Source organism: Hypanus sabinus, chromosome 11 (genome assembly GCF_030144855.1).
Source record: "Hypanus sabinus isolate sHypSab1 chromosome 11, sHypSab1.hap1, whole genome shotgun sequence".
NCBI lineage: Eukaryota > Metazoa > Chordata > Chondrichthyes > Myliobatiformes > Dasyatidae > Hypanus > Hypanus sabinus.
The window spans coordinates 88746309-88762052 of NC_082716.1; the positions used below are offsets into that span (position 1 = coordinate 88746309).

Sequence of the window (15744 nt, forward strand, 5' to 3'; positions counted from 1 at the left end):
ACCGCTGTTTTGCCTTCATTATGACTACATCAATATGTTGGAACCAGGTTAGGTCCTCAGAGATCTTGACACCCAGGAATTTGAAGCTGCTCACTCTTTCTATTTCTGATCGCTCTATGAGGATTGGTATGTGTTCCTTCGTCTTACCCTTCCTGAAGTCCACAATCAGCTCTTTCATCTTACAGATGTTGAGTGCCAGGTTGTTGCTGTGGCACCATTCCACTAGTTGGCATATCTCATTCCTGTACGCCCTCTTGTCACCACCTGAGGTTCTACCAGCATTGGTTGTATTGTCAGCAAAGTTATAGATGGTATTTGAGCTATGCCTAGCCACACAGTCATGTGTATACAGAGAGTAGAGCAGTGGGCTAAGCACACACCCAAGGTGCACGAGTGTTGATGATCAGCAAGGAGGAGATATTATCACCAATCCATACAGACTGTGGTCTTCTGGTTAGTAAGTCGAGGATCCAATTGCAGAGGGAGGTACAGAGGCCCAGGTTTTGCAACTTTTCAATCTGAATTGTGGGAATGATGGTATTAAATGCTGAGCTATAGTCGATGAACAGAATCCTGACATAGGTGTTTGTGTTGCCGAGCTGGTCTAAAGCCGTGTGAAGAGCCATGGAGATTGAGTCTGCCATTGACCTATTGTGATGATAGGCAAATTGCAGTGGGTCCAGGTCCCTGCTGAGGCAGGAGTTCAGTCTAGTCATAACCAACCTCTCAAAGCAATTATGGAAGAAAGATTTAACCCCTGAGCCTGGAACCAGCAATGCAATAATTAAAATGATGGGATGGCCAAGACTCCATAAATGAAGGACTGTAAATATGTTAGGTAATTATTGGCCCTGATTAGATTACTGAGCCCAAAGTGGACTCAGGGGAACCAAATTCTGTAAATCTCCATTTACAATATACATAATATCCTCTGCACAGGGATATTTCTCCTTATCTCAGTCCTAAATGTCTATTGACTTTTCCTGAAACCTTGCCCTAACCACAAAAGTGCTGGATCATCTGGTTGGATGAAACAATTCTTGGTATCCAAATAGTCCCATATTGTGTCACCTCTCATTTTCAAAACTCCAGTGGATGAAGACCAAATATCTCATTGGACAACTCCCTCATCTTGAAATCATTTTGGTGAAGTTTTAATGTGCAAACTTCTAGCAAGTAGTTCATTTGTACTGGAGAACCAAACTGCACACACTACTGCGATTGAGGTCTCATCAAAACCATGCATGAAGTTAGGAGTTTCTTCCTTCTCTTTCTACCCCAGCCTCCCCTTGCTTTCCTAATACCTTGGTCACTCACAGATTGGAGGAGTAATGCCTCATATTCTGTCTAGATAGCCTCCAATCTGATGGCATGAGTATTTCTCTAACTTCTACTAATTTCTCCCCCTTCCCTTCTCTCTTTTTCCATTCCTAATTTTGGCTCCCCTCTTCGCACTTCTCTTCTTACCCACCCATCACCTCCCTCTGGTATCTCTCCTCTCCTTTCTCTCATGGTTCACTGTTCTCTCCTTTCAGATCCCTCCTCCTTCAGTCCTTTACATGTTCTACCTATCATCGTCCAGCTTCTCACTTCAACCCCATTACCTATCACCTTCAAGCTTGTACTCCATCTCCTCCCCTGTTCTTATTTTGGTTTCCTCCCCACCCCCACCCCAGTCCTGATGAAGGGTCTCAGCCCAAAACATTGACTGATTATTTCCCTTCATCCATGCTGCCAGACCTGAATTCTCCAGCATCTTGTTCGTGTGGTACAAAATTAGCTGCTTTTTTTTAAAAAGCGGCATTGTATATCTTGTCTTGCCAAGGTGCACAGCCTCACATTCTCATATTATCTGGCACATTTTTATCCATTGTTCATCATCCTACTACCTTTAAATTCTCAGCAAGCTTGTCTCATTATCTCAGTCATTAGAAGACACGTTGAATAGCTGAGGGCCCAACACTGATCTGTGTAATTATATTACACAAAAGAGCAGTGGAATTGAGTTGAATATTAAACACTAGTTCACTACAAAGCCACAGTCTAACAGCCAGTTACTGCTCAGGGTGTCTTGGACTTGCCAGCATGCTTGGTCTAACACACAAGTACACAATGTGCTGGAAATCAGGTGTGGGAACACTGAAATTTCTGCATTGCTGTTGGACTGCTGTTCATCCCAACAAAAGAGCACTAATGCACTGATGAAATGATCACTTCACATCTGGCCCCTGGGTTTACATCAGGTAGTACTTGTTTATGGACCGAACAACCACATTAATTTCATGGGAAATGTTGCCACTATAGAAACAGGCAAATTTAGAATTATTTCACTTAATTTTAGTTTATGTCTGGTAATTAATAGTTCATTATTTTTAATTTAATGTTTAAAACTAGTTATACTATGTGAATTGTTTTTATGTCTCTGTTGGAGACATGAATGGTTCAACAGAAGCTTGTGGATAATGCACCAGGCCGACTCACCAGTTGTGACCCACTCCACTTTTAGGGTGTGGGAGATCAACTTGCCTGTCACTCTGCCTTTTGGCTGCCACCAATGCCAAAGACAGCTGCCAGGCCCAATGTGATCCTATACATTTGGCCTTGCAACATCAAGATGTATAAGATTTTCATTCAACCAAACATGACAAGTATTTGGTGCAAAAGAGCAGCATGCCACAAAATTACTGGAATGGTTGGTGTGCAAGGGGATCCCCAGTTACTCATATACTTGCCTCTATATCACAGATGTGGAGAGAAAAACATGAGATTTGTGTGGGATTGGAGTAAATTGTTGGTTGAAAGTTGGTATGGATTCCATGGGCTGAAGGACCTGTTCCTTCACAAATTTATGAATAGACTAACATTAGATTCTGTCCAACTAATTCTACATATGAACTTATCTGCAATGAAGTGCCTCTAGCAATCTCTCAAAAATACATGTGTTGTATCACAGTGAAACATGATATTATGAAACAATAATACAAAATAGGTAATGAACCCAGTTACCCATTACTACAACTCGATATGTGACTTTTAATTAGAAAGCCCAATTATTAAGATCAAAATAGGTTGATATTTTTTTCTTTTCAAAGAAAGATGTTTGTGCAGTTAGTGTAATGTATTGCTGCAGGATATTTTATCTGAAACTTTCTAATCGTACAACTTCCATTAAAAGGTTTCAGCTGTGACTAAAGTTTGTTTACAATTTTATACTTTGTTCAGAAGTACAGCTTATTCACTATTGTGCTGAGAGAATCAATTACAGATTATATTGCTGTGAATTTCAGCGTGTCCTCTAAAACTTGGACAAACTTCTGTGGATGGACAGTGGAGAGCATCTTAACCAGTTGTATCACAGCCTGGTATGGAAACACTAGTGCCCAGGAACAGAAATGTCTACAGAAACTGGTTGATACAGCCCCATAGAGTCCTCTCTACTAATGAGCACATTTACAAAAGAGTGCTGCCACAAGGAAGTAGTATCTATCATCAATAACCCCCAACCAACCGGGCAATGCTCTCTTCTCACTGCTGCCATCAGGAAGAAGCTACAGCAGCCTTAGGACCCACAGTACCAGATTCAGGAACAGTTGTTACCCTTCAACCATCAGGCACCTGAACCTGAGTGGATAACTTCACTCACCCCAGTACTGAACTGATTCCACAACCTATGGACTCATTTCAAGGACTCCACAATATATGTTCTCAAGATTACTTGTTTTCTTCACATTGTTTGTTAGTCTTTGCTTATGTATAGTTTTTCATAAACTAGATTGTATTTCTTCATTTTCATATAAATGCTTGCAAGAAAATAAATCTCAATGTAGTCTATGGTGACATAGATATTTCGATCATAAATTTACTTTGACTTTGAAATTGCATTGAGGATATCATTAAAATTGTCATCCAAACTAATTGAAATTTACCAGAAATGTGAACAACAAAATTTAGAAAAATAGTATGTATTTTAAATTTCTATAAAAACAATACATTTTTAAATGATTCCCACCACCCTTTCTCTTAATTATTACCGGTACTGAATTTTAAGAAGGAATTTTGCCTGCTGTATTCAGTTATTGGGATTCAGCTGGTGTTTCTTAAGATTAGAGCTTGCCTCTTAACTGAACTATTTTAACCTATTCCCAGCTTATGAAAATTCAGTATAACTAGTGACCTAGGTAAGAAAGCATATCATTTATTGCAACATGCACAAAATATTGACTTCCAATATTTTGTGTGTGTTGCTTGGGATTTCTGGCATCTGCAGATTTTCTTGTGATTGTGATTTTAGTTATTGTACCAGGAATTTTGTCCCAGTAATTTGATGCCTTCAAATGGTGACTACAACAGTAAACTGCTCAGATAAAGTGTAACAGTTTTAAAAATATCAAAATTATATTTATCTGTTACCTCAGCTTCTGCATTGTAGTATCCTGCCTCATCTTCATTGTCTTCAATATTGTTGTATACATCAATATAAATATAGCCGTCATCCTGGCTAAATTTGAAAAGACAATAGCCCTACCTTCAAGTTTAATAGCCTACTTTTAATAAAAGGAATTAAAAATTTTAACACAGGGAAGGATTGTTAACCTACTTTGAAGGTAAAAATAGCAGGTGGGTAAAAGGCTGGAGCTGAAGGAAGAATTAATTGGATGCAGTCATCATGCAGGAACATAACGGAGATTTCAGTTCTCATTTCTTGGAACAGGCAATAAAACTTTTTTCAGGGCATTAAAAAACATTAAATAATTACAAGTACAGTGTGCAAAAGTGCGAAGCACATTTATATACCTAGGGTGCCTAAGACTTTTGCACAGTACAGTACCTGTTAACATGGAGTGGGGAGCAAGTTTGTAAATCAGGTGAGAGCAAAAGATGTTGGGAATGGCCAGAGTGCCATTGAGGGGTGTGGGACAGATGGCAGAGAAGAAGTGCTGGGGTGGGGGATGTTGCGAATGCACACCCAGCCCTGAGAGACTAGGCAAGGTCATTTGATTCCAAGCAATTCGTTTATTGATCATTAGAGAATGCCTTTCTGATGCTTCCCTTTCCCACCCCCTTTCTGTAACCATGATTCTCCTCTCCCTGCCTCCTTCCCACTCTCAGTCCACAATAGAGACCCATATCAGAAACATGTTTATCATCATAAAATTACTACAGAACTATGCAAAAGTCTCAGATACCCTAACTATATATATCCGCCTAAGACTTTTGCACAGTACTGTACTTCTTACAAATGTCTGGAGAATAATACTACACTAGAATTAGACTCACGTTTCAATTGTCAGATTTATTATACAGTAATAGAAAAGGCTAATAGGCCCAACATCATATGTGTTCATAATTTTTATCACACTTAATAAGATCCTTAAGGGACAGAATGCAGTAAGACATTTGCAACTGCTATTGCTAACTATGGTATCGGTAATATTCTTCTGAATAGTTCATGTCCTCTCCTCATTACGTGCAGGGGCAATTTGATTGACTATCTCTTTGAAGGAAGTAGATGACCAATGAGCTGGAACTGCAGCACTGACAAATATCAAGGTGATTGGAACCCAGATAATTCAGGTAACTAACAAAATTAAAAGGAGCTCTTGATCAAGAAAATACTGATAAAAAGTTATATTTTTTTATTTGAATTGAGTGGATTAGCTCCTTCTTCTCACACCTACCTGCTGACAACCACTAATTTGGACACACTTTTAACAAAGTCAGCAGCAAAATTCTACCGACTATGAAACAATGATGAGGTCTGGATTCTGAAAAAAAAATTAGTGTTCCCTATACCACTCCCTTTGGAATTTCATGAACAAATATTTACATTCATCTTTTCCTGTTTTATTTGTTTACAGAATGTGGACAAAATTGTCATTTCTAGTGTTCAGTACCTAACCCTTGCTCTTGAGAAGGTGATGGTAAGCTGAACCCTTAGCATCATAGAGATGTACAGCACAGATACAGGCCTAGTCCATGCTGAACCATTTAAACTGCCTACTCCCATGCACCTGGACCAGAGCACTCCATACCCCTACCATCCATATACCTACCCAAACCTCATAAATGTTGAAATGGAGCTAGCATGCACCACTTGCACTGGCAGCTCATTCTACATTCATACAACCCTCTGAGTGAAGAAGTTTCCCCTCAAGTTCTCCTTAAACTTTTCTTCTTTCGCCCTTAACCAATGACCTCTGGTAATATTCCCACCCAACCTCAGTGGAAAAAGCCTGTTTGCATTTACCCTATCTTTACCCCTCATGATTTTGAACACCTCTATCAAATCTCCCCTCAATCTTCTATGTTCCAAGGAATATAGTCCTATTCAATCTATCCTTCACTCAGATCCTCCAGTCCCAGCAACATCCTTATAAATTTTCTCTGTACTCTTTCAACCTTATTTACATCTTTCCTATAGGTAGAAGACCAAAACTGCATACAATACTCCACACACACAAAATGCTGGTGGAACACAGCAGGCCAGGCAGCATCTATAGGGAGAAGCGCTGTCGACGTTTTGGGCCGAGACTCTTCGTCAGGACCCGGCCCGAAGCGTCGACAGTTCTTCTTCCTATAGATGCTGCCTGGCCTGCTGTGTTCCACCAGCATTTTGTGTGTGTTGTTTGAATTTCCAGCATCTGCAGATTTCCTCGTGTTTACAATACTCCACAGCAGGTCTCACCGATGCCTTCTACAACTTCAACGTAACACCCCATCTCCTGTACTCAGTACTTTGATTTAGGAAGGCCAATGTGCCAAAAGCTTTCTTTGCAATCCTATCTACCTGTGCTGCCACTTTCAATGAATTATGGACCTGTATTCTCAGATCCCTTTGTCCTACCTTTCACTATGTCATAACTTTCATCTGCTATTTTTTAGCCCATTTGTCCAGCTGGTCCAGATTCTGCTGCAAGCCCTGATAGTCTTCCTTGCTGTCCACTACACCCCCAATTTTGGTGTCATTTGCAAATTTGCTGACCCAGTTGACCACATGTAGATGACAAACAACAATGGGCCCAGTACCGATCCCTGCAACACTCCATTAGTTGCAGGCTTCCAGTCAGACAGCCAACCATCTACTACCACTCTCTTGCTTCTCCCATAAAGCCAATGTCTAATCCAATGTACTACCTCATCTTGAATGCCGAGCGACTGAACCTTTTTGACCAACCCCTATATGGGACCTTGTCAAATGTCTTGCTGAAGTCCATGCAGACAACATCCACCTGTCTTGCCATCAACAAATTTCCTGGTAACTTCCTCAAAATACTCTGTAAGATTGGTTAGACATGACCTACCATGCATAAAACCACGCTGACTATCCTTAACCAGTCCACGTCTATCCAAATACTCATTCATCCAGTCCCTTAGAATACCTTCCAATGACTTTCCTACTACTGATGTCAGGCTCACCGGCCTATAATTTCCTGGTTTATTTTTAGAGCCTTTCTTAAACAGCAAAACATAAGCAATCTCTAATCCTGTGGTCCCTGACCTGTCACTAAGGATGATTTAATAATCTATTGTTATGATGAGTTCATTTTATCTGAGTGAAATATTTTGTTCAATTTATATCTTAAAGCAATCACTGATTCATTTCATGTATCAAGCAGAAACCTGATTTAATCATAATGGATAAGATTATTTAAATTTTCATTAACATTTTGTCAATTTATTTTATTCCCATAGAACATTCTAATTAGCTCACAGCTATCACATTAAAGAGTCATAGAATTTCAATACTTAATAACCAATAAAACACTTCTATTTATCTGTAGTTACATCATGATGCATACTGCGAACAAAGACAGTATTCATTTATTTTTACCAAGATATTATATACTCCCAAAAATATGTTCCTTATGACATTATGTACCTCTGTAAAAAGGTGAGAAGAGTAAAAAGTTACTACACCCCTTCCCCACTTCTCTCACAAAATCTCTTCATAAGTCTGTATGTCCAATTCATCCTGATCTTATAGAGCAAGATAGGTCTTATCGGTTGTTGAAGATTTTGGAGTTTAACAGTGCCGCAAGTTCCACGTGCCAGTGCAGTCCCTTTTAGAGGTACTTAGTGGTTATATTGACAATAACCTCTTTCCAAAAGCAAATAGAATAACCAATATTTACAGGAAGCTATGATGTGCCTTGCCTGTGTCTGTGTGTTGCTGGGAAATGTGCCACCAGTGCAGAATGGAGGCAGGGGTGGGAAACTGGCTGCTGGCTTGTTCTCATGGCTCCAGGACCTGAGTTCAGTCCAGTTCCTGCCTCTTCCCACCCCCCCATGAAGTCTTCAGTAAAAGGCTTGGAAACTTCTGCTGTGACTAAGTTTCCTACATAATTTCAGGAAAATGTCAACCAATTTCCGAGTAGAACCACAAAACAAGATTTAATTATTAATTTAATTTAATCCTGAATTGGGTTTCTTACTGTGGGAGCCCACAAGTTTACCGTTATGGCACTGTGACAAGGGGAGGTCTTTCACTGAGGTTGGATTCTTCTCTGCAAGGCAACTGATGTAAAAGAAGCATGTGGGTTTTGTTGGCAAAGACACACCAACCTTAAGAAGGAATAAACATTTTGAAACTCAGTAAGAATGCCTCAAGGGATTTTTTTTCCTTTTATGATTGATAACCAAGAGGGAATTAGAGTGCAAATTTCTACTGTATTTATTTTATGTTTGGCTTTGGAAAGTCCTGTCCTCACCCTCAGGATATAAAGTAGAAAGACACTGTGGTCCATCACCTTGGCGAACACAGAAATTTAGCCATAAATGGGAAGTCTAATGGATGTCAGCAGCATTAATTATATCATATTCTAAATGCTCCAGGTTGCTGATGGTCCCAGCAAACCAAACAGTCTGCTCTGAATCAGTCATTCATGTCATAACCTGCAGGGCATGTTGTAAAGAAGCACCTGCACAACATGTCATTATTTTCTTTCCAAAGTGGTTTAAGATTCCATATCTCCAAGATGATTAATATCAGAATCATTAACTGCACGTATTACATTGTATTGCTGACAGTTTCGGACACTAGCGATCTACAGTTTTTATTTTTACTGGTCTACACTAAATAACTAAATATTCCCACCCGGAAAGTGTAAGATAAGCTTGTTATCCAATTTATTTGCAAAACCTAAATGATGAAAAATTCCTTGTGAATTATAAAGCACATGATCACTAATATTAAACACCACAGGAAGCAGTCATTTCTAATTGGTGAATGTAAGGTGCAACACATATTTCAATAATTCATACCTTTCAGTCATGGAGGAGATAATCTACAATACAGAATGCTTGGATATAGAGATCAGCTATTTGTCCTTGAGAAGATAGTGAAACATTATACTATTTGTTGTTATGCCATCTATCAAGGCATGAGATTAAGATGCTTAAAGCAGCTGTTTCACAATTTAGAAATTATAAAACATAATTGGACCTGTGGAACTGAATCATCCCTGTGATTATTTCCAAAGGCAGCATGAAGATCTGTTCAAAGTGCAGAGATATGGGCAGAGAGGCTGGTTTCTTCACGGCAAAGTTACCAATGCCAGAGGAACATGCAAGTTTGTCAGTCAGATGTATGGCAAATTTGAGCAGGAGGAATGATCCATTTGAAACTCAGCAAGAAAGACTAGTAGGCATCTTGGTTCTCTCAGTCATGACATGCAAGGTGTGCAATTATTGTATAAAGCACAGGATAAAGGAAGGCCATTTGTGTGTCTGTATTTCTGTCTCTCTTAAAGCAGGTTACTTTGATTACATTATCACAAAACAGATTGATCTACAACCTGTTAATTAATATAAGAACATCAATCCCCTTATATTTCTTTTATAAAGCCAAGTGCTGGAAGCTCATCAAGTGTTTATGGGTTTTTCATTCTAATAAGCGAATGTGATACCATACGTGACCTGATGGCCTTTGTCCCATGCATACAGGATGCGCTCTTTGGGGTTATAGTCAATTTGAGTGGTGTATGAATACTCGTTGATAAATGGCAGCCTTGGATTGATCTGGGTGTTTGTGTGAGTGTCAAAGGCGTATGAAATGTTAGCATGCTTCTTGTTGTAGCTGTCCACTGCATACAGCACCCCGCAAACTATAAAGCAGTTTCCATAAAAGTTCTTCCTCAGGCCAGTCCTCCAGGTGGTCTCCTTCTGGATGGACAAGTCAACAGTGTTGAGCCTGCTGATGATGATGACTTCTTGCAAGGAGCCCACATCATCGATGGCTGGGTAGATAATCCAAAGACCATTTTCATCAATGGCAAAGTCTATATTAGAGTGGCCCTTCCACCTCCAGGGAGTGGCCTCGTCATACACCACGTCATGCACCAGGCTCCAAGCTGCCACGTACCTTTGCCTCAGGTCATATTTGATGATGTTACGTGTGAAGGCTCTGTTGTAGTAGAAAGCCCCATGATACACCACATGGCCCGTCCCAATCCAGTTGTAAGGTAGTTTGTAGGAGTTACTCCAGCGACCTAGAAAGAAATACAGGAGAACTAAAGTAAGTTTTTCATCTACTTCCTGGCCTCTTGATTCCTATTCAGCTTCCATCAGCACCACTTGTTAACCGGCACCTGTCCAACTAGCTTAATCCAGGCAACAGTTAGCACTTCCATATGGTTGGTTAGCAGAAGATAGTGGTGGCTGTCAGAAGATGGGGTGGGAGCTGAATTGGAAGGATGGTAAGTCTTTTATTCAGCCTTTCAAACTTAACATGGCTGATTTGAAGTTTAGCTCCATCTTCCTACCTTGGTTCTGCAGCAACAGAGCCTGGTTCCTTTGTCTGATGTGAGAGCAGTGGAAACCACAGAACAATGGAAATACCACCTCCCAATTTTGAAATTAATCATAGCACTTCCATCTTACATCTATTAAGCCCACTTGGACAGATGAATTCTACAACGAGCAATGTATCTGGCAAAAGAAAACTTATCACAACAAATAATGCAGTTTATTCTAATCTGATTTTGGAAGGTCTAAAATTTGCACTATCTTTTATAATTTTGCTCAAAAAATAAATGAACAAGTATCATTTTTTGATTATTTATAATGCCTATAAAAAGTATTCACCTCCCCACCCCCCAGAAGTTTTCATGTTTTATTGTTTTACAACATTGAATCACAGTGAATTTAATTTGGCTTTCTTGATACTTATTAACAGAAAAAGACTCTTTTGTGTCAAAGCAGAAGCAGGTCTCTACAAAGTGATCTAAATTAACTACAAATATAAAACACAAAATAGTTGATTGTATGAGTATTCCCCCAACCCCACCACACACCTTTAATATGACACACCAGATCATCATCGCTGTAGACAGTTGCTTTTAGAAGTCACATAATTAGTTAAATGAATATCTGTTTTTGGAGACTTGTGTGTAGTCAAGGTGTTTCAGTTGATTGTAGTAAAAATACACCTGTACTTGGAAGGTCCAACTGCTGGTGAGTCAGTATCCTGGCAAAAACTACACCATGAAGACAAAAGAACATTCAAAACAACGCTGTGATAAGGTTATTGAAAAGCACAACTCAGGAGATGGATACACGAAAATTTCCAACTCACTGAATATCCCTTTATGTTACGTCAATCATCAAGAAATGAGAAGAATATGGTACAGCTGTAAATCTAACTAGAGCAGGCTGTCCTCAAAAACTGAGTGACCGTGTAAGAAGGGGACTAGTGAGGAAGGCCATCAAGAGACTTATGACAACTCTGGAGGAGTTGCAAGCTTCACTGACTGAGATAGAAACTATGCAGACAGCTGTTGCCCAGGTGCCTCACCAGTCACAATTTTATGGGAGAGTGGCAAAGAGAAAACCACTGTTGAAAAAAACTCACATGAAATCTCAGCTAGAGTTTGCCAGAGGGATGTGGGAGACTGAAGTCAGCTGGAAGATTCTATGATCTGATGAAACAAAAATTGAGCTTTTTGGCCATCAGACTAAATGCTATGTTTGGCATAAATCAAAGATCGCACATTGTCAAAAACACACCATCCCTACCGTGAAGCATGGTGGTAGCTGCATCATGCTGTGGGGATGCTTCACTGCAGTAGGCCCAGGAAGGCTTGTGAAGGTAGAGGATAAAATGAATCCAGCAAAATATAGGGAAATCCTGGAGGAAAACCTGATGCAGTCTGCAAGAGAACTGAAATTTGGGAGAAGATGTTTTCAAGCAAGTTAATGACCCCAAGCATAAAGCCAAAGCTATAAAGGAATACTGTAGTTTAAAAACTACAAAGTTAATGTCCAGGAATGGCCAAGTCAGAGTCCAGACCTCAATCCAATTGAGAATTTGTGACTGGGCTCATGATTCATTTGCAATCTGTAGTGTTCAGATGTGCAAAGTTGATAGAGATCAATCCACACAGACTAAAGACTATATTTGCTGCCAAAGGTGCACCTACTAAATATTAACTTGAAGGGGGTAAATACTTACATAATCAATTATTTTGCATTGTATATCTGTAATTAATTTAGATCACTTTATAGAGATCTGTTTTCATTTTGACACAACAGCTATTTTTCAGTTTATCAGTGTCAAAAAAGCCAAATTAAATCCACTGTGATTCATTGTTGTAAGCCAATAAAACATGAAAACTTCCAAGGGGGAAGAGCAGTTAATGTAGTGTATATGGATTTCAGCAAGCCATTTGATAAGGTACCCCATACAAGGCTTATTGAGAAAGAATGGAGGCATGGGATCCAAGGGGACATTGCTTTGTGGATCCAGAACTGGCTTGCCCACAAAAGGCAAAGAGTGGTTGTAGATGGGTCATATTCTGCATGGAGGTCAGTGGTGTGCCTCAGGGATCTGTTTTGGGACCCTTACTCTTTGTGACTTTTATAAATGACCTGGATGAGGAAGTGGAGGGATGGGTTAGCAAGTTTTCTGATGACACAAAGTTTGGAGGTGTTGTGGATAGTGTGGAGGGCTGTCAGAGGTTACAGTGGGACAAAACTGGGCTGAGAAGTGGCAAATGGAGTTCAACACAGATAAGTGTGAAGTTGTTCATTTTGGTAGGTCAAATATAATGGCAGAATATAGTATTAATGGTAAGACTCTTGGCAGTGTAGAGGATCAGGGGGATCTTGGGGTCTGAGTCCATAGGACGCTCAAGGATGGTGAGGATGGTGCAGGAGGGAGGGCTTCAGGTTTTTAGATAATTGGGCTTTGTTCCAGGGAAGGTGGGATCTGTTCTGACGGGACGGTTTACACCTGAACTGCAGCGGTACTAACATTCTTGCAGGAAAGTTTGCTAGTGCTTCTCAGGGGGGATTAAACTAAATTTGCAGGGGGCAGGGATCCAGAATGCGAGAGAAGATAGCGACATGAAGAATAAAGGACAGGTGGGGACTACACGGTTCTGGAATATTAAGTGTGTAGTAGAGAAAGGTGAGGCGGAACAAGTGATAAGGAGGACACATGTACAGAGGGATGGTCTGACGGAACAGGGAGCTAAATGAGCTGAAAGAAAAAGTAAACTTAGAAAGGACAACAAAATTCAATGGGCGTATAGCCCGAAGGGAGTTTGGGGAGCTGGGTTAAGCACAATAGGCAGCGATTTAAACAGAGAGAGGAGAAATGGGCGAAAAATTCTATATCTGAATGCAGGAAGTGTCAGAAATAAGGCAGATGAGCTTGAAGCTCAGGTGCGAATGGGTAACTATGATGTTGTTGGGATAACAGAGACATGGCTGCAGGGAAATCAGACCTGGGAAATGAATGTACAACGGTATACCTGCTATTGTAGGGACAGAAATGTGGGCAGAGGGGGTGGGGTGGCCCTGTAAGTGAGGAATGAGATTCAGTCCTTTGCAAGGGGGGACATAGGATCAGGAGAAGTAGAGTCTGTGTGGATAGAACTGAGGTACAGTAAGGGCAAAAGGACCCTAATGGGCGTTGTCTACAGGCCACCAAACAGTAGCATGGATATTGGGTGCAAGTTGAACAGGGAGTTAACATTGACATGTGGCAAAGGTAATGTCGCAGTAGTTATGGGGGATTTCAACATGCAGGTGAACTGGGAGAATTAGGTTGGTGCTGGACCCCAGGATAGGGAGTTTGTAGAGTGCTTACAGGATGCATTCTTGGAACAGCTTGTACGAGAGCTGACCAGGGACAAGGCTATTCTGGATTTAGTCTTCGGTAATGAACAGGATTTGATAAGCGATCTTGAAGTAAAGGAGCCATTAGGTGGTAGTGACCATAATATGATAAGTTTTTATCTGCAATTTGAGAAGGATAAGGGCAAATCGGAGGTATCAGTGTTGCAGTTGAATAGGGGAAACTATGGAGCCATGAGGGAGGAGCTGGCCAAAGTTAACTGGACGGATATCCTAGCAGAAAAGACAGTGGAACAGCAATGGCAGATATTCTTGGGAATAATGCACAAGGTGCAAAATCAGTTCATTCCCCAGAGAAGGAAGGATTCAAAGAGGGGAAAGGGGCCACAGTAGTTGACAAAGGAAGTCAGAGATTGCATAGCATTAAAAAAAAGGAAATATGACAGAGCTAAGGTGAGTGGGAGGACAGATGATTGGGAAATTTTTAAGGAACAACAGAACTTAACTAAAAAGGCAATATGGGGAGAAAAAAATGAGGTACGAACGCAAGCTAACCAGGAATATAAAGGAGGATAGCAAAAACTTTTTTAGGTATGTGAAGAGAAAGAAGATAGTTAAGAACAATGTTGGGCCTTTGAAGAATAAATTGGGTGAAATTGTTATGGGAAACAGAGAAATGGCAGAAGAATTTAATAAGTGCTTTGGATCTGTCTTCACTAGGGACGACACAAGCAATCTCCCAGATGTATGGATGGGCCAAGGACGTACGGTAACAGAGGAAATGAAACAGATTGACATTAGGAAGGAAACGGTGATGAGTAGACTGATGGGACTGAAGGCTGACAAATCCCCAGGTCCAGATGGTCTGCATCCTAGGGTACTAGAGGAGGTAGCCCCGGAAATTGCTGATGCATTGGTAATCATTTTCCAATGTTCCTTAGATTCAGGATCAGTTCCTGAGGATTGGAGAATGGCTAATGTTATCCCACTTTTTAAGAAAGGAGGGAGGGAGAAACAGAGAACTATCATCCTGTCAGCCTAACATCAGTAGTGGGGAAGATGCTAGAGTCCATTATTAAAGATGAAATAGTGGCATATCTAGATAGCAGTGATAGGATTGGGCTGAGCCAGCATGGATTTACCAAGGGCAAATCTATTGGAGTTTTTCGAGGATGTAATCAGGAAGTTAGACAAGGGAGATCCAGTGGATGTAGTGTACCTCGATTTTCAGAAGGCATTTGATAAGGTCCCACATAGGAGATTGGTGGGTAAAATCAGAGCTCATGGCATTGGGGGGGGGGGGGGAGATATTGACATGGATAGAAAACTGGTTGGCAGATAGAAAGCAAAGGGTAACGGTGAATGGGTGTTTCTCGGAATGGCAGGTGGTGACTAGTGGGGTGCCACAGGGCTCGGTATTGGGACCACAGCTGTTTACGATTTACATCAATGATTTAGATGAAGGCATTGAGAATAACATCAGCAAGTTTGCTGATGATACTAAGCTGGGTGGCAGTGTGACATGTGATGAGGATGTTAGGAGAATTCAGGGTGACTTGGATAGGCTGGGTGAGTGGGCAGATACTTGGCAGATGACGTTTAATGTGAATAAGTGTGAGGTTATCCACTTTGGGAGTAAGAACAGGAAGGCAGATTATTATCTGAATG

The 15744-nt window shown here is 40.6% G+C and overlaps 1 protein-coding gene across 1 annotated transcript in view; it reads right to left on the reverse strand.

The window, feature by feature from the left end:
- Nucleotides 1–6592: 6592 nt before the first annotated feature.
- Nucleotides 6593–15744, reverse strand: part of LOC132402182 (olfactomedin-like protein 2B) — an 83884-nt gene continuing 74732 nt past the window's right edge. Inside the window, exon 8 of the mRNA XM_059984871.1 lies at nt 6593–10487. Coding sequence (XP_059840854.1) covers nt 9886–10487 — 602 coding nt within the window. The 3' untranslated portion in view covers nt 6593–9885. The remainder of the gene's footprint in view (nt 10488–15744) is intronic.